The sequence below is a fragment of the Acinonyx jubatus genome, chromosome B3 (genome assembly GCF_027475565.1).
Source record: "Acinonyx jubatus isolate Ajub_Pintada_27869175 chromosome B3, VMU_Ajub_asm_v1.0, whole genome shotgun sequence".
Taxonomy (NCBI): domain Eukaryota; kingdom Metazoa; phylum Chordata; class Mammalia; order Carnivora; family Felidae; genus Acinonyx; species Acinonyx jubatus.
In genome coordinates, this window is record NC_069386.1 from 27,396,594 (window position 1) to 27,415,871 (window position 19,278).

General features: G+C 39.7%; 1 protein-coding gene across 7 annotated transcripts in view; it reads right to left on the bottom strand.

The window, feature by feature from the left end:
* Window positions 1-19,278, bottom strand: part of HERC2 (HECT and RLD domain containing E3 ubiquitin protein ligase 2) — a 264,682-nt gene that overhangs the window by 194,857 nt on the left and 50,547 nt on the right. For all 7 annotated transcript variants that reach the window (XR_008299026.1, XM_053223673.1, XM_053223676.1 and 4 more), the window contains 6 exons: window positions 10,946-11,165; window positions 7,021-7,121; window positions 6,352-6,508; window positions 4,408-4,518; window positions 3,462-3,633; window positions 1,400-1,573 (listed from right to left, as the gene is read on the bottom strand). Coding sequence is in view for 6 of the 7 variants with exons in the window: in XM_053223673.1 (XP_053079648.1) it covers window positions 1,400-1,573; window positions 3,462-3,633; window positions 4,408-4,518; window positions 6,352-6,508; window positions 7,021-7,121; window positions 10,946-11,165 (935 nt within the window). In the remaining variant the exon portion in view is untranslated. The remainder of the gene's footprint in view (window positions 1-1,399; window positions 1,574-3,461; window positions 3,634-4,407; window positions 4,519-6,351; window positions 6,509-7,020; window positions 7,122-10,945; window positions 11,166-19,278) is intronic.

Genomic DNA, 19,278 nt, shown 5'->3' on the forward strand with positions numbered 1-19,278 from the left:
CTCAGTTAACAGGTAAGATCAAGCATATTTTTCCACAGCACTTCATCTTAACAGAGCCCATTAAAAAGTAATACAAGTAAAAAAAAAAAAAAAAAAAGTAATACAAGTAAACCTTAAACAAATGCTCAAACCATATCAGGTTACCATTTTTACCATAGCAGGCAGAAACCTAAAAGCCTAAGCACAAGGCTGGCAGACAAGTATCCAACTGTTGGTGGGGATGAGAAGGATCAAGCTGTGTGTGAACAATTTTGTGATAATCGGCTAGTGTCCACCCACATCAGGTACATCACCACTGGTGCATGCATTTGCACGAACAAGAACAAATGTACGAGGTTGGTCATTGCAGCACTACTGGAATAGTACACTTCTGACCACACAGATTCCAACAAAAAAATCATGATACAACCATACATGGAATACTGAGTTGCATTAAAATAAAGAGAGAGGCTTTGTTTATTGATAAACTCCTTTGTACAAACTGTGTAGTGACAAAAATAAGCTACAACATGCTACCACTAATATATTCATTTCAGAGAATACTGAAGGATATATAAGAGACTAGAAAAATGAAAAGTAGCAGGTGCAAAACCAGGTGGGTGGGGGGACAGGGAAATAACATTGTCTCTGCATTTAATTTTGATTTTTGAACCATGTGAATATAATTATTTGGAAAAAAACAAATGACTATAAAATGAGATAAATACACATCCTGCTAAAAATAAAAGTTAGAAGAAACTGGATTCAAATCCAGGATTATTCTGTGTGACCCTGCCAAAATTCACTGCCACTCCAAATGGCAGTTTTCTCATCAATACAGTGGGGTAGTGTTGTGATGGTCAGATGCAACTGTGAATGTGAAGTCCTCAGGTGGCCCACACTGGCAGGCTCTACACACATGTAGATTAGTGTCATCAGTGCTCTGAGCAGCATTACAGACAGCCCATGTTCTGAGCTCCTAATGTACAAAAAAATACGCTGGAATCTCCCTGAGGAAGGCAGGACAGCATGTGGTTGTTTGGATAAAGGAGAGTTCTCTGGAGCTATACCTCCTGAATCTGGAACCTGCAACACTGAATTGGGTCCTCAACCCATGTACACCTCAGCTTGCTCACCACTCACTCTGACCACTGACAATACCTTAAAATGTATACATGTTTACACTTGTACACCAGCAGAGTGTCTGGCTGGCTCAGTTAGTGGAGCATCCAACTCTTGATCCCAGGGTTGTGAGTTAAAGATCCACATTGGACGTGGACCCTACTTCCAAAAAAAAAAAAGGCTGTAAGCCAGCTCCACCCCCAATACCAGAGAAAGTGGCACAGAATGAGAACCTACAGGTGCTAATGACTGTAGTACACACAAAGATACAAAGAATAAACACTGCTAGCGCAGGTACCTTATGAGATGTTGGCGAGCTACACAGAGGTGGCATACAAGGAGTAGCCAGGCGGTCTAAATGGGCCATGACAACAACTGCAGTTTGTTGTAAGTCAATGGCGAGCTCATTATCTTGTGGAAGAGTAAGGTATCTCAGAAAACTCTCGTTAGGGCTCAGAGGACCAGACAAAAGCTAGAGAAGAAAAGTAAACAAGCATCTTCAAAATGCTGGAAAAAATTCAAGTAACACAATTAGCCATTAACAACTCTTTATATTTTGGTATTCACAGTTGTGCATCATCTACTCCTTTTAGCCATCAGATGAGAAGTACTGCTGATGCGCTGACCCTACACATCTACATATATACACACCTGCTGTAAAACTGCACACAGCAGTGCCTGCACATTTGCACATCCATCACGCATGTGCATACTCTACACAGGTCAATGACATGGTCCAGACATCCTGCAGGCTCCCCACCCCACTCCCCCACCCCCCACCCCCCTGGCCCGGCCAATAGCCCTCAGAATGCAGAGGAAGCTTCCTAGGAACACAGCACTACACCTCAACCTGGCTTTACAAACTGAAAACCAAAGCCTAATGCCACCCACTCTGAAGGAAACCTAATGTTACTCGGACATTAACATTAAGTAAATCTAATTCTTCTTTTTTAAAAATTGTTTATTTATTTATTTTGAGAAAAAGAGAGAATGAGAGGGGAAGAAGGGCAGAGGGAGAGGGTGAGGGGGAGAAAATGGGGGGGGGGGAGGGAGGGGGGGTGGAGAGAGAATCCCAAGCAGGCCTCAGCTGTCAGCGCAGAGCCCAAAACAGGGCTCAATCCCATGAACTGTGAGATCATGACCTGAGCGAAAATCAAGAGTCAGGACACTTAACCAACTGAGTCACTCAAGCACCCCAAATCTAATTCTTCTAAAGGCAGAAAGCCTTATTACAATTAAAGACTGCCAAGTGATAGAAAATTAACTTTATAATGGAATGGCTGTCTTCCCCCCCCAAAAAAGACCTACAAGATCAAACTTGTATTTCTAAAAAGAAGCAGTCCCAGGGGTTCAGACCCAGGACCCAGACAGGCCCTCCTCTGCTACCAGCCTTGTTTTCCTAGGACAAACACAGTGATGACTTAGGTGACACACTCCATGCAGTGCCCTGCACAAAGAAAGGGCCAAAAAGTAAGCCACTATTTTCAATGCTCTTTTTGTAATATGTATTTAAAAGTGGGTATGTCAGACTTAGCTCTGTGCTGCAGTACAGCTGGTGCTCGTTGAACTGTCTTCTCCATAAACAGTATATGGAGTAACATGGGAGAGAAGGACTACCAGACTTCTCAAGGCAGGTCAAAACAAATAAACATTAACCACTAGGCAACTACACGACCTCACGGTGGAGCACATCCTCAGAACCGAACACACACTCCATCCCACACCAGCTCAGCTTCAGCAACTTGTGCCGCCTCCCCATGTTATTACTGCAAGTGCCCATAAGGACCTGCTTGACTCTCTCACTTTGTTCTTGAAATATTGTCAGAATTTTTACCCATTTTCATGCCTCTACTAATTCTTTCATGGAAGTGAGCATGCCTTCTTTATATCTTCCACAGCATCTTAAACTCACTCTCCATCACAGCCAAAGCACAACATGACTGGTTACTGGGGACACACAGGTAATAATAAACCCACAAACACAAAGGGCTAAATGGCTCTAATCCAGCAGAAAGAAAACTACATGGTCAAAAAGCAGTAGAGGAATCTCTCTAAAAGTACAAGTTGATACATGTCAAGAAATACATTCTCCCTACTAAGTATACACAATCCAGAACACACACACACACAGATGCCATATGCTCAAGTGATATTCCACCGCATCAAATGAAACTCACCCCATGATATCCCACACCTGTCCTACATCTGACTCACTATTGTCATCACCAAATACACACTTTCCCCTAGAGACAACTACTGCCACAGACATGCACTCTGGTTTTGTTTATAAAAGTCTAACTCTTTTAGGATAACTGAATTAAGAAAGCTACTTAAAGGCAGCGGTTTTTTATGGTACTTACGTGAGCGTCACCTTCTGTATGAGGGGCATCTTTACTGCAGATGATACTCTGGAATCTTTGCAGTAAAGGGAGAAGAGGAGCACTGGTACCCTGGGCAGACCGCTCATTGTCAGTTTCCTGCGTCCCACTGTCCCACAATTGAAGCAACAACAGGATGGCAGATAACATTTGGCTGAAAGAGAAAATATCTTTATTATCTAGTAAAAACATATTAGCTTTTATTGCCATGGACTGTCAAAAATAAAAGCAGACAGCTAAATAAAATAGAAAAAATACTTTAGATTGAAAAGGAAACTAAAATAACGCCATGAAAACAATTCTTGGCAGTAAAATCACTTAATCAATGCCAAGATTTTAGCACAACATATCCACCTTCTGAGGATAAGAAATATAAAACCAGTTAAGAAGTTCCAACAGCACTTTCTAAAGAGAATTTCTAGGACCTTAAACTAATGGAATAAAAATCATTTGAAGAAAATTAAAAAGAAAAAAAAAGGAACAAGTCTTAGACTACAAAAGTTGAACATAAAACATGAAGTGAAGAGGAGCACCTGGGTGGCTCAGTCAGTTAAGGTGCCAACTCTTGATTTTTGGCTCAGGTCACGATCTCACAATTTATGGGTTTGAGCACTACATCGGGCTCTGGACTAACGGTGCAGAGCTTGCTTGAAATTCTCTCTCCCCCTCTCTCTCTACTCTTCCCCTGCTTGCTCTCTAAAAAAATAAATAAACAAACTTTAAAAAAAAAAAAAAGGGGGGGGAAGTGAAGAAAACCTAAGTGTACCCAGGCTTGAAAGAAGAGAAAGTCCTGGGATACGGTTCTTTGATTATAGAACACCACACATTTTTATAAACACAAATGATTCAATGAAATGCCATAAAGTGAAACAGATGTTCAGATACAGAGGTGTTCCATGAAATGCTCCCAGCCGGCAGCACCCCTTACCTCAGTGTGCCTCTCTGCACAGCCAGCTCTAACAGAATGGCCAGGGCCAGGTGCTGGTCCTGCAGGGGGATGCTTCCTGGCCCTTTGGTACCAGGCGTTCCATGAACATCTCTGAAATGACAGCAGTGGATGCAAGACCAAAGTAACATGAGAACTTAAAGACAGCATGTATATTTTTAATATTTAGAATCAAGTTTCTGAGACTTACTACTCAAATTTAATCAGAGATTTTAAAGTATACAATTAACAAGGTGACTGAGTTAAGCATCTGACTTCAGCTCAGGTCATGATCTCCTGGCTTGTGAGTTCAAACCCCGCATCAGGCTCTGTGCTGACAGCTCAGAGCCTGGAGCCTGCTTCAGCTTCTGTCTCTGTCTCCCTCTGCCCTCCCCCACTCATGCAGTCTCTCTCTCTCTTAAATATAAATAGACATTAAAAAAATTTTAATAAAAAATAAAGTATACAATTAACTTAAAAAGATATGTTTTTATTAAAAGACTTCTGATACAAAAGATGACTACATTAGAAAACACATATTCCAGTTTCCACAGCATAAAATTATTTATATCAATATTCAAATCATGAGTAGAAACATGTTTAGATATGTTTCCACTTTCAGTGAAATCTAAGGCTATTAGAGTATCAACATCCCTCTATGAAAATGGAGAAAAATCAACTTCTAAAAGCACCTGAGACTCTAGACAAAATGTCTATGCTTATTTTCATCTTTTATCAAATAAATATTTTAACTTTCCCCAATAATAAATGACAATTCTTCTGAACCCAAGATGGAGAACTGAGGGCTTTCTGACATCAACATTATAGCTGAATATTTGAAATTACAGTTGAACCCTGAACAACACGAGTTTGAACTGCACAAATTCACTTATATGCAGATTTTTTTTCAATACAGATACTGGAAAATTTTTTGGAGATTTGCAACAATTTGAAAAAACTCACAGATGAACCATGTAGCTTAGAAATACCAAAAAATTTAAGAAAAGGGTATTATTATAAAAATACAGTAAATAATACATACAACATAAAATATGCATTGATCCACTGTTCATGTTATCGGTCAGGCTTCTAGTCAACATGCTATTAGTTTAGTTTGGGGAAGTAAAATGTTGTATGTGGATTTTTAACTGCGTGAATGGCTGGCACCTCTACCCCCTACATTGTTCAAGGATCAACTGTAATTCAAAGCCTATTTTCAGGGCCCCCAGCCCAAAACCTTGTCACAATGCCTATATCAGCTCTCTAGGGAGCCAAACTCACAGTCTGTTAGCACAGAGACCACAGGTGTCCTTGCACATTGGAAGGGGCAGAGCAGTGACCTCTTTTGACAAAGCAAATGAGAAAAGACTCACTTCTCCTCTAATTATGTCTTTGGCGTTGAATTACGTATTAAGTATATATACTTTTTCTTTTTAAAAACCTAAAAATTTAAAGTTAACAAAAATATATAACACCCAAGACCAGAGTTCAGGGTTTTCCTTATAGAAAATGATTCACATTCAAAAATTTTTTACACTAAAAAGAATAGATTGAGGTTTAAACATTTTGATCTTGAGTAGCTGTTTAGTACCATGTTGCCTATTAAGACAACACCCATCACTCAGAATGGTAGCATCCATATTCTCAGTGAAAGGCACCCAATAGATGCTCACTTAATGAATGACTGATACCCAAATCATAAATACCTGAAAAAAAATACATTACAAAAATATTTTTCATTTTTCCATCTGATTCAATATGATAGCTTCCAGGGTCTAATCAGAATATCAAAAGCAAACATTTGAAAAGCTGAAAACCAAGATCCAGAATAACAGAGCTGAGGGCAGGCTGGAGACATACACACAAACCTGCTCTAAAGAGAAGGTGAGACAAGACTGAAACATGTTAGAACCATTCAGAGTTAAGATGTGAAAAGAAAGAACTCACCCTGTCACGACGGATCTAAGGAACTTGGCTGCTCTCTCTACCACCTCCAGCCACACAGAGGACACTGTGCTCTCATCAAAGAGCGAGGCCTCAGGCAGGGCTCTCAGGGCATCCAGGGACTCCTGCAATAGCTCGCTGCATAGATCCGCATCTTCACCTGGGCACACATGCATCAGAGGAGGCCATCCACTCCTCAGGCAGCACTGACAAGTAAAGCCCTCCCCACTCTCCCAGATGGTCCTCCAACCCCTCTGTGTGAGAAGATACCACTGTCACATTTTCAATCCCTCACTTTCCTCTCAATGAGATACTCCAAGAATTCAAGAGATTAAAACTTAATACAGGTGCCCCAAAGTCAGTTCTTTATGTTATGACTCTCTCATGAGCAATTCTAACTTCTTGTTCTCCTAGAAAATAAATCAGCACTGATGTACTAACAGTGGTTTACCTGCGATATAAACACATACACGCTTTTTCTTATTTTTTTTTTTTTTAAAGAACAGACCTGAAAAGTCAAATAGACTGAAGCCTCTCATTCTACAAACAAGAAAAATGAGGCACACAGACTATATGGGATCAGCCCAAGGGCATGTGGTGGCAGAACTGAGAAGAGAACCCAAGTCTCCTGATGTGGTGAGGAAACCGAACGGACACTCTGGGCCCACATACCTGATCGCCACGCCCTGCGTAAAAAGGCAAAGGCAAAGGAGAGAGCTGCTCGGGATCCGACTCTCGCAAGTCCTTCCACTCCTTTGCCTGTGGGTCGGGAACTGCGGACAACACACATGGGAGTTGTGATAACTGGTCAGAGGACTGTGCAAATACTAAAATAAAATAAATAATATGGAAGGATTTGTACCAAAATGTGATCACTGAATTTCTTTAGACAGCAGGATCACAAGTGACTTTTAGTTTCATATTTAAAAACTTTTACCAAATGTCCTTTGTAAAGGAAGTTTTCTCTTTAAGGAAGGAAAAAAAAAGGCATTTACAGAGAATTTTAAATGACTTGCAGAAATTCTCACAAAATAATCTCAGAGAGCTGATATTATTAGTCAGGGAGACACACATGGTAAACAGAAAATCAACATATAAATACATAAATGGAGAGATTAAAGCTCATGTAGCAAAGAAAAGGCAGGTGAGGGCGTTGAGAGAACAATATGACAAATTCCCGGGACTGCACCTAGGGCTATGGAATCTGTATTTGCTTTGGCCCCTTTTAGGTCTATGTGCTAACCAGGAGTAGAGACTCCATGTACCTGTCCTATTCTCTTTCACCCTCATCTTGCTGAGTTTATCCTCTCCTGAATTTAGTGCTTATCATTCTCACATGTCTTTTTTAAGCTTTTTACTACTTCTGTATGTAAATTTAACAAGATATGCATATTTTTTAAAGTTATACAAATAGTATACCATGATATTCTAAAAAAAAAAAAACTAGAATACAAAAAAAGTGTACAATCTAAACTCAATCATGCAACTTTATACGGCTGAATATTTCTACTATGTATTATATTTTTCAAACTTACTATAATATTCTTTCACAATCAGGGGGAAATGCTATGAAAAATAGGTAATGACATGGAATGACCTTCCCAAGATACAATGTCAAGTAAAATTAGCAGTGAAGAACGTGTGGATCCCAGAGAGGCAGCTAGTATGCACATTCTGTGAATCCTGAGCTCTATGATGGAAGCTCATGAGGAGACACAAGAAACTGTAATTAGTGGCTGCCTCTAATGAGGGGACTGGGTGCCTAGGAGACAGGATTAAGGAGATTTAAACTTTATTTCTGAATGAGAAATATAAATATTACAAGATACATATGTATAATAATACACGTGGTCTTTAAAACGGGAAGTACACATGCTAAGTCTATTCTCCCTCTGGGAGAAAATTGCTCCAGGAAAAGCATGAAACTGGGGCTCCCCTCAGGTAATCATAATGGCCCCTGAGAAAGTGCCCAACGGTCCTCAATCTGCACAGTTTAAAAACTGCTAAATCTTCAATAAGTCACTCTCTATTTTACAGATACTCAAGGAAAAAAAAAGCAAATAGCTTAGACCCACTCCCATCCACACCAGTCAACAATCCAACCCATTGCTAATTCCACAAAAAAAGGTGAAATCCACCACTATTCAGTAAATTGAGAAATGAGGAAATCTACAAAAATTTAGAAGATATCATGACACATCTAACAGACTGGCTAAAACAAAGCAGCAACAAATTCAAACGCTGACAAGGCTATGGAGAAACTAAATCATTCATAAATAGTTGATGAGACTATACAATTACACAGCTATTTTGGAAAGAGCTCAGCAATGACCTACAAACCTAAACATAAGACCCAACAATTGACTCCAGGGCATTTATTCCAAAAAAATGAAACTGAGGTTCACACAAAAACCTGTCCACAAATATTCACAGCAGCTTTAATTCATAAAACTCAAAAACTGTAAATAACTTATGTCCTTCACTGGATGGTTAAACCAAATGAGGCACATCCATGTCACAGAATTTTACTATGCAATGATGATACATACAATTACTTGAAAGAATCTCAAGGAGGTAACCCTGATTGAAAAAAGCCAAGGTTACATAATAGACATGAAGAACACATTAGTGGCTGAAGAGGATAAGGCAAAGGGGAGGGAAAAGGAGGTGAATGTGGCTATAAAAAGGCTCCTTGTCCTGTACTCTAACTGTGGCAATAGTAAGAGAAATCCAAACCTGTGATAAAATTGTATGGAAACACAATGGACACATGCATGCACTGAGAACATGTAAAAAACTGAGTTGAAAACATGTAAAACTGAGGAAATATGAGTAAGAGAAGTAAACTGTACCAAAGTCAATATCCTCATTGTGATAGTATACCGCAGTTTTGCAAGTGGCTACCACTGGGGGGAAGTAGATGAAGGGTATAAGGAATCTGTACTATTTCTTACAACTCCATGTGAACCCATAATTATCTCAAAATATGTATTTTTTTTAATTTTAGGAATTTGCTTGCTTCAGTGAAAGACAGATTTCAATTAACCCACCAACTCTTATGTCACCACAAAGGAAAAAGCACAAAGAAAAATCAGTTGGGGTCTAAGACACTTCTGCATCTTAGAGAATTCATTTTCATTCAACAAACACACAGGAACACTTAAAAGGCTTAGAATCTATCATCCCCATATGCAGAACCCCTCCCTGATCAATGATCACTACAAAGACCACTCACTCTCCAGCCAAGAAACAAAGAACTGTGCTGCTGGTTATCATCACATGGGCAGGAATCCTCCTCTGTCACTTGGTTTAATTTATCTTAAAACTACTATCAAATATAGGACATGTAATGTGGTTTGAACTAGATTTAAAAGGAAAAATACATGAAACATGATACATTTAGCAATTCTTGTCTCCCGGTAGCAAAATAAGGTTTCCCCCCTGCTTCTTTCTGCCCCTGTACATTCCATGTGCTCTCTAGGGAATAAAAATCAGTATTACAATCAAATAAAACCAATTCTTTTTACTACATAAAATATGAGTTAAATCTGGAAATCTTTTAGTCGATGCTTCTGAGAACAAAAGTGTGGTAGAAAGCTACATTTTGGGAAAAGAAAACTCTACACAAGCCTTAAGCATTCTAGTTACATCTGAGAACAATCTGATGTACACCAGTATATTAAAAATCATACATCTGAAACATCTCTTATAATAAAAGAATAAGATGGGGCACCTGGGTGGTTCAGTCAGTTAAGCAACCGACTTTGGCTCAGGTCATGATCTCGTGTTTCACAAGTTGGAGCCCTGCGTCGGGTTCTGTGGTGACAGCTCAGAGCCTGGAGCCTGCTTCGGATTCTGGGTCTCCCCCTCCCTGCTTGTGCTCACTCTCTCTCTCTCTTTCCCTCTCTCAAAAATAAATAAACATTAAAAAAAATTTTGAAGAGTTAAAGAATAAGAAAATCACATTAGGAAGAAAAAACTGAAGCATCTAAACTAGCTAGGCACTAAATATTATGATCTGAGTATTCCCTATCCAAAAGCAAAATAAAACAAAACAAAAACAATATAATGTTCAGGCCCCATTTTCAAAAATCTAGATATGCTTATCTACACCTTCACTGGCTTCCACAGTTACTGACAGAAAAGCATTTTAAAATAATGGCACAGGGGCTCCTGGGTGGCTCAGCTGGTTAAATGCCCAACTTTGGTTCAGGTCATGATCTCACAGTTCACAAGTTCAAGCCACTCATTGGCCTCTGTGCTGACAGCCCAGAGCCTGGAGCCTGTTTCAAATTCTGCATCTCCCTCTCTCTCTGCTCCTCCCCTGCTCATGCTCTGTCTCTCTCTCTCTCAAAACAAATAAACATTAAAAAAATTTTTTTAAATAAATAAATTAAATAATGGCACAGAATAAGAAGCAGAGTCTGTTACTCTCAGCAAATTAGCAAAGCCATTCTCCAGATTATATGAAACATACAAAAAGGGAAAGCAAGAATGGAAGGGACTATATTGAAACTTGTACTTAAACTTCCTCAACCAAACAGCCTGCATTTTATATGTAGCTGGTATCAGGATTCCTTCTTCATTATATTATTACCTTTTTTTGTCCACAGGAGGCAAGGAAATACTGCTGCTTTTCCACTTAACTTTGACATTCTCTTGGAAAACAGTTCTATTCAAGGCAATGAAATATCGTTCCAAGATGACCAGCCTCTGCTTGAGTCTCAGGGCTGAAAGGGTGGTAGTGGCTGACTGGATGGCCAGAGCTTGCTGCTCTTTAACCAACACAGAAAGACATTCCTTCAATTCATTCACATCTAGAAAACAAGAAGAAAATACCCAGCCTCTCAATATCTTGCTCATAGTTTGTTATAAAGATGATAAAGTGAATGGTAACAATAATATGTAACACTTGAATACTTAGTATGTGCCAAAATGGTTTTAAGCACCTTACACCTATTAAGTACCTCTCAGTCACCATCAAGAGGTAGTATTGTACATGTATTTTAAGGAGGAGGAAACTGAGGCACAGAGAATTTGTGCAAGGTGACCCAAAGGATTACAGCATATGAGACAGACCATTCCTAGCCACCATGGTATGCTGCCTCTCTGAAACACTATATAAAAGTTTTTAACATAAAATTATAAAGTCAGTACTTAACAGCATATTTCCTACAGAGAAAAAATCTATCCATTATATTCATGCTGTATAACCAAATTCAAAATATACATGTTTCAATAAAATTGCCCAGCATAGGGGCACCTGGGTGGCTCAGCCAGTTAACCATCTGACTCTTATTTTTTTTTTAACTTTTATTTATTTTTGAGAGACAGAGAGAGAGCATGAATGGGGAAGGAGCAGAGAGAGAGGGAGACACAGAATCCGAAGCAGGCACTAGGCTCTGAGCTGTCAGCACAGAGCCCCACATGGGGCTTGAACCCACGAACTGTAAAATCATGACCTAGGATGCTTAACCGACTGACTCACTCAGGTGCCCCAGTGTCTAACTCATCATTTCGGCTCAGGTCATGATATCACCATCATGAGCTTGAGCCCTGCAGGAGGCTCTGCACTGGGCATGAAGCCTGCTTAAGATTCTCTCTCTCCCTCTTCTTCTTCCCTCCTCCACTCATGCTCTCACTCTCTCAAAGAAAAGAAAAAAAGAAAAGAAAGGAAAGGAAAGGAAAGGAAAGGAAAGGAAAGGAAAGGAAAGGAAAGGAAAGGAAAGGAAAGGAAAAGAAAGGAAGGAAGAAAACTGCATAGCATATATGACTCATGAAAGGTAATATATTTATTGGAATATTTCAGGGAAAAATAAAGTAATTACAGTTGACCCTTACAGAACACAGTTTTAAACTACACGGGTCCACTTATACACACATTTTTTTCAATAAATATATTGGAAAATTTTATGGAGATTTGCAACAATTTTTTTAAAAACTTACAGACAAATCACAAATAGGAAAAATCTCAATTAATATTCAAATTTCAAATATGAAAAAATAAATATAAGTTTGTCATGAATGCATAAAATGTATGTAGCTACTAGTTTATTTTATCATTTATTACTATAAAATACACACAAATCTATTATAAAGTTAAAATTTATCAACACTTACACACAAAAATACAGTCCCTACATGGTGCCATTCACAGTCAAAAGAAATGTAAACAAATCTAAAGATTCAGTATTAAATCATAACAGCATAAAATTAACAATAGTACAGACCTACTGTAATGTCTACTGTAATAATTTCATAACCACCTCCTGTTGCTACTGCAGTGAGCTCAAGTGTTCCGAATATCCACTTAAAATGCCAAAAAGATGCTAATCATCTCCACATGAGCAGTTCATCTCTCTACTAAATTGCATACTGCAGTAAAAAGTGATCTCTAGTAGTTCTCTTGCATACTTTCATTGTGTTTAGTGCAATACCGTAAACCTTGAATAACACCATGGGACCCATAAATAGTGCCACTTATGATGCTGGAAGTGCTCCCAAGAAGCAGAGAAAAGTCATGACATTACTAGAAAAGGTTGAACTGTTTGATATGGACCATAGGTTGAGACTGCAGCTGTGGTTGCCTGCCATTTCAAGATAAATGAATCAAGTATAAAAACCAATGTGAAAAAAAGAAAAGGAAATTCATAAAGCTGACACAGCAGCTACACTACTAGCAAACACAAAAACATTGCACTTTATGCAAAATACCTTTTATCTAGTACTAAAAAGGCAGCTTTTATATGGATGCAGGATTGCTATAGAAAGGCATACCTATAGAGACATTAAAGTGATTTGAGAAAAAGCAAAGTCATTATATGACAACTTAAAGCAAAAAGAAGGTAAAGATCAACATCTGGAGAATTTAATGCCAGTAAATGACAGCTTGGGAATTTTAGAAAGAAGTTTAGCTTAAAAAACGTCAAGATAACAGGAGAAGCAGCTTCTGCTAACCAAGAGGAAGCATACAAGTTTCCAGATGCCATTCAGAGTGTCACTGAGGAGAGAGAAAATCTGCCTGAACACGTTTTTAATGCAGATGCAAGTGCTCTATTCTGGAAAAAAAGAAAATACCACAAACAGCATTTATTACTAAGGAAGAGAACTGAGCACCAGGATTTAGGGCAGGCAGGGATAGACAAATACAGTCAGGCTTATGATCAGGACTGCCGTTATCTATAAAACTGCTAATACCCAAGTCTTGAAACGCAAATATAAACACCAGCTGCCAGTCTTCTGGTTGTCCAACAAGAAGGGCTGGACAAGAACCCTTTTTCTGGATGGGTTCCATCAATGCTTTGTCCCTGATGTCAGGAAGTACCTTATCAAACAGGGACTACCCTTTAAAGTTCTTTTTTTTTTAAATATGAAATTTATTGTCAAATTGGTTTCCAAACAACACCCAGTGCTCATCCCAACAGGTGCCCTCCTCAATGCCCATACCACTTTCCCCTCCCTCCCACCCCCCATCAACCCTCAGTTTATTCTCAGTTTTTAAGAGTCTTATGGTTTGCCTCCTTCCCTCTCTGTTTTTTTTCCTTCCCTTCCCCCATAGTCTTCTGTTAAGTTTCTCAGGATCCACAAAAGAGTGAAAACATACGGTATCTGTCTTTCTGTATGACTTTTTTCACTTAGCATAACACTCTCCAGTTCCATCCATGTTGCTACAAAAGGCCAGATTTCATTCTTTCTCATTGCCAAGTGGTATTCCATTGTGTATATAAACCACAAATTCTTTATCCATTCATCAGTTGATGGACATTTAGGCTCTTTCCATAATTTGGCTATTATAGAAAGTGCTGCTATAAACATTGGGATACAAGTGCCCCTACGCATCAGCACTCCTGTATCCCGTGGGTAAATTCCTAGCAGCGCTGTTCCTGGGTCATAGGGTAGATCTATTTTTAATTTTCTGAGGAACCTCCACACTGTTTTCCAGAGCGGCTGCACCAGTTTGCAGTCCCACCGACAGTGCAAGAGGGTTCTTATTTCTCCACATCCTCGCCAGCATCTATAGTCTCCTGATTTGTTCCTTTTAGCTACTCTGACTGGCGTGAGGCGGTATCTGAGTGTGGTTTTGATTTGCATTTCCCTGATGAGGAGTGACATTGAGCATCTTTTCATGTGCCTGTTGGCCATCTGGATGTCTTCTTCAGAAAAGTGTCTCTTCATGTTTTCTGCCCATTTCTTCACTGGATTATTTGTTTTTTGGGTGTGGAGTTTAGTGAGTTCTTTACAGATTTTGGATACTAGCCCTTTGTCTGATATGTCATTTGCAAATATCTTTTCCCATTCCGTCAGTTGCCTTTTAGTTTTGTTGATTGTTTCCTTTGCAGTGCAGAAGCTTTTTATCTTCATGAGGTCCCAATAGTTCATATTTGCTTTTAATTCCCTTGCCTTTGGAGATGTGTCAAGTAAGAAATTGCCGTGGCTGAGGTCAGAGAGGTATTTTCCTGCTTTCTCCTCTAGGGTTTTGATGGTTTCCTATCTCACATTCAGGTCCTTCATCTATTTTGAGTTTATTTTTGAGAATGGTGTAAGAAAGTGGTCTGGTTTCATTCTTCGGCATGTTGCTGTCCAGTTCTCCCAGCACCATTTGTTAAAGAGACTGTCTTTTTTTGATTGGATGTTCTTCCCTGCTTTGTCAAAGATTAGTTGGCCACACTTTTGTGGATCCAATTCTGGAGTCTCTATTCTATTCCATTGGTCTGTGTGTCTGTTTTTGTGCCAATACCATGCTGTCTTGATGACTGCAGCTTTGTAGTAGAGGCTAAAGTTTGGGATTGTGATGCCTCCCGCTTTGGTGGTCGTCTTCTTCAATATTACTTTGGCTATTCGGGGTCTTTTGTGGTTCCATACAAATTTTAGGATTGCTTGTTCTAGCTTCAAGAAGAATGCTGGTGCAATTTTGACTGGGATTGCATTGAATGTGTAGATAGCTTTGGGTAGTATTGACATTTTAGCAATATTTATTCTTCCAATCCATGAGCACGGAATGTTTTTCCATTTCCTTGTATCTTCTTCGATTTCCTTCATAAGGCTTTCTATAGTTTTCAGCACACAGATCTTTTACATCTTTGGTTAGGTTTATTCCTAGGTATTTTATGATTCTTGGCGCAATTGTGAATGGGGTCAGTTTCTTTGGCTTTCTGTTGCTTCATTATTAGTGTATAAGAATGCAGCTGATTTCTGTCCATTAATTTTGCATCCTGTGACTTTGCTGAATTCATGTATCAGTTCTAGGAGACTTTTGGTGGAGTCTGTCGGGTTTTCCATGTATAATATCATGTCATCTGCAAAAAGTGAAAGCTTGACTTCATCTTTGCCAATTTTGATGCCTTTGGTTTCCTTTTGTTGTCTGATTGCTGATGCTAGCACTTCCAACACTATGTGAAACAGCAGCGGTGAGAGTGGACATCCCTGTCGTGTTCCTGGTCTCAGGGGGAAAGCTGTCAGTTTTTCCCCATTGAGGATGATATTAGCTGTGGGCTTTTCATAAATGGCTTTTATGATGTTTAAGTATGTTCCTTCTATCCCGACTTTCTCGAGGGTTTTTATTAAGAAAGGATGAGGATGCTGAATTCGGTCAAATGCTTTTTCTGCATCGATTGACAGGATCGTATGGTTCTTATCTTTTCTTTTATTAATGTGATGTATCACGTTGATTGATTTGTGAGTGTTGAACCAGCCCTGCAGCCCAGGAATGAATCCCACTTGATCATGGTGTATAATTCTTTTTATATGCTGTTGAATTCGATTTGCTAGTATCTGATTGAGAATTTTTGTGTCCATATTCATCAGGGATATTGGCCTGTAGTTCTCTTTTTTTGCTGGGTCTCTGTCTGGTTTGGGAATCAAAGTAATGCTGGCTTCACAGAATGAGTCTGGAAGTTTTCCTTCCCTTTCTATTTTTTGGAACAGCTTGAGAAGGATAGGTATTACCTCTGCTGTAAATGTTTGGTAGAATTCCCCTGGGAAGCCATCTGGTCCTGGGCTCTTATTTGTTGGGAGGTTTTTGATAACTGATTCAATTTTTTCGCTGGTTATGGGTCTGTTCAAGTTTTCTATTTCTTCCTGTTTGAGTTTTGGAAGTGTGTGGGTGCTTAGGAATGTGTCCATTTCTTCCAGGTTGTCCAGTTTGTTGGCATATAATTTTTCATAGTATTCCCTGATAATTGCTTGTATTTCTGAGGGATTGGTTGTACTAATTCCATTTGCATTCATGACTTTATCTATTTGGGTCCTGTCCCTTTTCTTTGTGAGAAGCCTGGCTACAGGTTTATCAATTTTGTTTATGTTTTCAAAAAAACAACTCGTGGTTTCATTGATCTGCTCTACAGTTTTTTTTTAGATTCTATATTGTTTATTTCTGCTCTGATCTTTATTATTTCTCTTCTTCTGCTGGGTTTGGGGTGTCTTTGCTGTTCTGCTTCTATTTCCTTTAGGTGTGCTGTTAGATTTTGTATTTGGGATTTTTCTTGTTTCTTGAGATAGGCCTGGATTGCAATGTATCTTCCTCTCAGGACTGCCTTTGCTGCATCCCAAAGCGTTTGGACTGTTGTATTTTCATTTTGATTTGTTTCCATATATTTTAAAATTTCTTCTCTAAGTGCCTGGTTGACCCATTCATTCTTTAGTCGGGTGTTCTTTAACCTCCATGCTTTTGGAGGTTTTCCAGGCTTTTTCCTGTGGTTGATTTCAACTTTCATAGCACTGTGGTCTGAAAGTGTGCATGGTATGATCTCACTTCCTTTATACTTATGAAGGGCTGTTTTGTGACCCAGTCAGTATGTGATCTATCTTGGAGAATGTTCCATGCGCACTCGAGAAGAAAGTATATTCTGTTGCTTTGGGATGCAGAGTTCTAAATATATCTGTCAAGTCCATCTGATCCAATGTATCATTCAGGGCCCTTGTTTCTTTATTGATCCTGTGTCTACATGATCTCTCCATTCCTGTAAGTGGGGTATTAAAGTCCCCTGCAATTACCACATTCTTATCAATAAGGTTGCTTATGTTTGTGATTAACTGTTTTATATATTTGGGGGCTCCCGTATTCGGCGCATAGACATTTATAATCGTTAGTTCTTCCTGATGGATAGACCCTGTAATTATTACATAATGCCCTTCTTCATCTCTTGTTACAGCCTTTAATTTAAAGTCTAGTTTGTCTGATATAAGTATGGCTACTCCAGCTTTCTTTTGACTTCCAGTAGCATGATAGATAATTCCCCATCCCCTCACTTTCAATCTGAAGGTGTCCTCAGGTCTAAAATGAGTCTCTTGTAGACAGAGAATAGATGGGTCTTGTTTCATTATCCATTCTGATACCCTATGTCTCTTGGTTGGAGCATTTAGTCCATTTACATTCAGTGTTGTTATTGAAAGATACGGGTTTAGAGTCATTGTGATGTGTGTGGGTTTCATGCTTGCAGTGATGTCTCTGGTACTTTGTGGTCTTTGCAACATTTCACTCACAGAATCCCCCTTAGGATCTCTTGTAGGGCTGGTTTAGTGGTGATGAATTCCTTCAGTTTTTGTTTGTTTGGGAAAACCTTTATCTGTCCTTCTATTCTGAATGACAGACTTGCTGGATAAAGGATTCCTGGCTGCATATTTTTTTCTGTTCTTCACATTGAAGACTTCCTGCCATTCCTTTCTGGCCTGCCAAGTTTCAGTAGATAGGTCTGCTACTACCCTTATCTGTCTACCTTTGTCTTAGGGCCTGTTTATCCCTACCTGCTTTCAGAATTCTCTATCCTTGTATTTTGCCAGTTTCACTATGATATGTGGTGCAGAAGATCGATTCAAATCACGTCTGAAGGGAGTTCTCTGTGCCTCTTGGATTTCAATGCCTTTTTCCTTCCCCATATCAGGGAAGTTCTCAGCTACGATTTGCTCAAGTACACCTTCAGCCCCCTTCTCTCTCTCTTCTTCTTCTAGAATTCCTATGATACAGATATTGTTCTATTTGACTGCATCACTTGATTCTCTAATTCTGCCCTCATACTCCTGGATTTTTTTTATCTCTCTTTTTCTCAGCTTCCTCTTTTTCCATAATTTTATCTTCTAATTCACCTATTCTCTCCTCTGCCTCTTCAATCTGAGCTGTGGTCACCTCCATTTTATTTTGCACCTCATTTATAACATTTTTTAGTTCCTCATGACTATTTCTTAGTCCCTTGATCTCTGTAGCAATAGATTCTCTGCTGTCCTCTATGCTTTTTCCAAGCCCAGCAAGTAATTTTATGACCATTATTCTAAATTCTTGTTCAGTTATATTGCTTAAATCAGTTTGATCAATTCGTTAGCTGTCACTACTTCCTGGAGTTTCCTTTGAGGAGAATTCCATTTCATCATTTTGGGTAGTCCCAGTGGTAGCTCCAAACTGCAGGGCACTTCCCCTGTGCTGTCTGGAGAAACGTGTGTTGGTGGGCAGGGTCGCAGTCAGACCTGATGTCTGCCCCCAGCCCACCACTGGGGCCACAGTCAGACTGGTATGTACCTTATCTTCCCTTCTCCCAGGGGCAGGACTCACTGTGGAGTGGTGTGGCCCCTGTCTGGGCTGCTTGCATACTGCCAGGCTTGTGGTGCTGCTTGGATGGGATCTGGCCAAGGGCATATTAGCCAGGGTGGATCCGCAAGGTGCACAGAGGCAGGAGGGGCAGGCTTAGCTAGCTTTGTCCTTGGTGGTCCCCTGAGGGAAGAGCCCTGCAGCACTGGGAGGGAGGCAGGCCCACTGGAGGGATGGATCCACAGAAGCACAGCTTTGGGCATTTGCGCAGTGCCAGCAAGTTCAGCGACGGGAATGGGTTCCCATTGGAATTTTGGCTGGGGGATGGGAGAGAGAAATGGCGTGTGCCAGCGCCTTTTTTCCCCCACAGAGCTCTGTCCTTCCAGGGCTCAACAACCCTCCCTCCCGTCGTC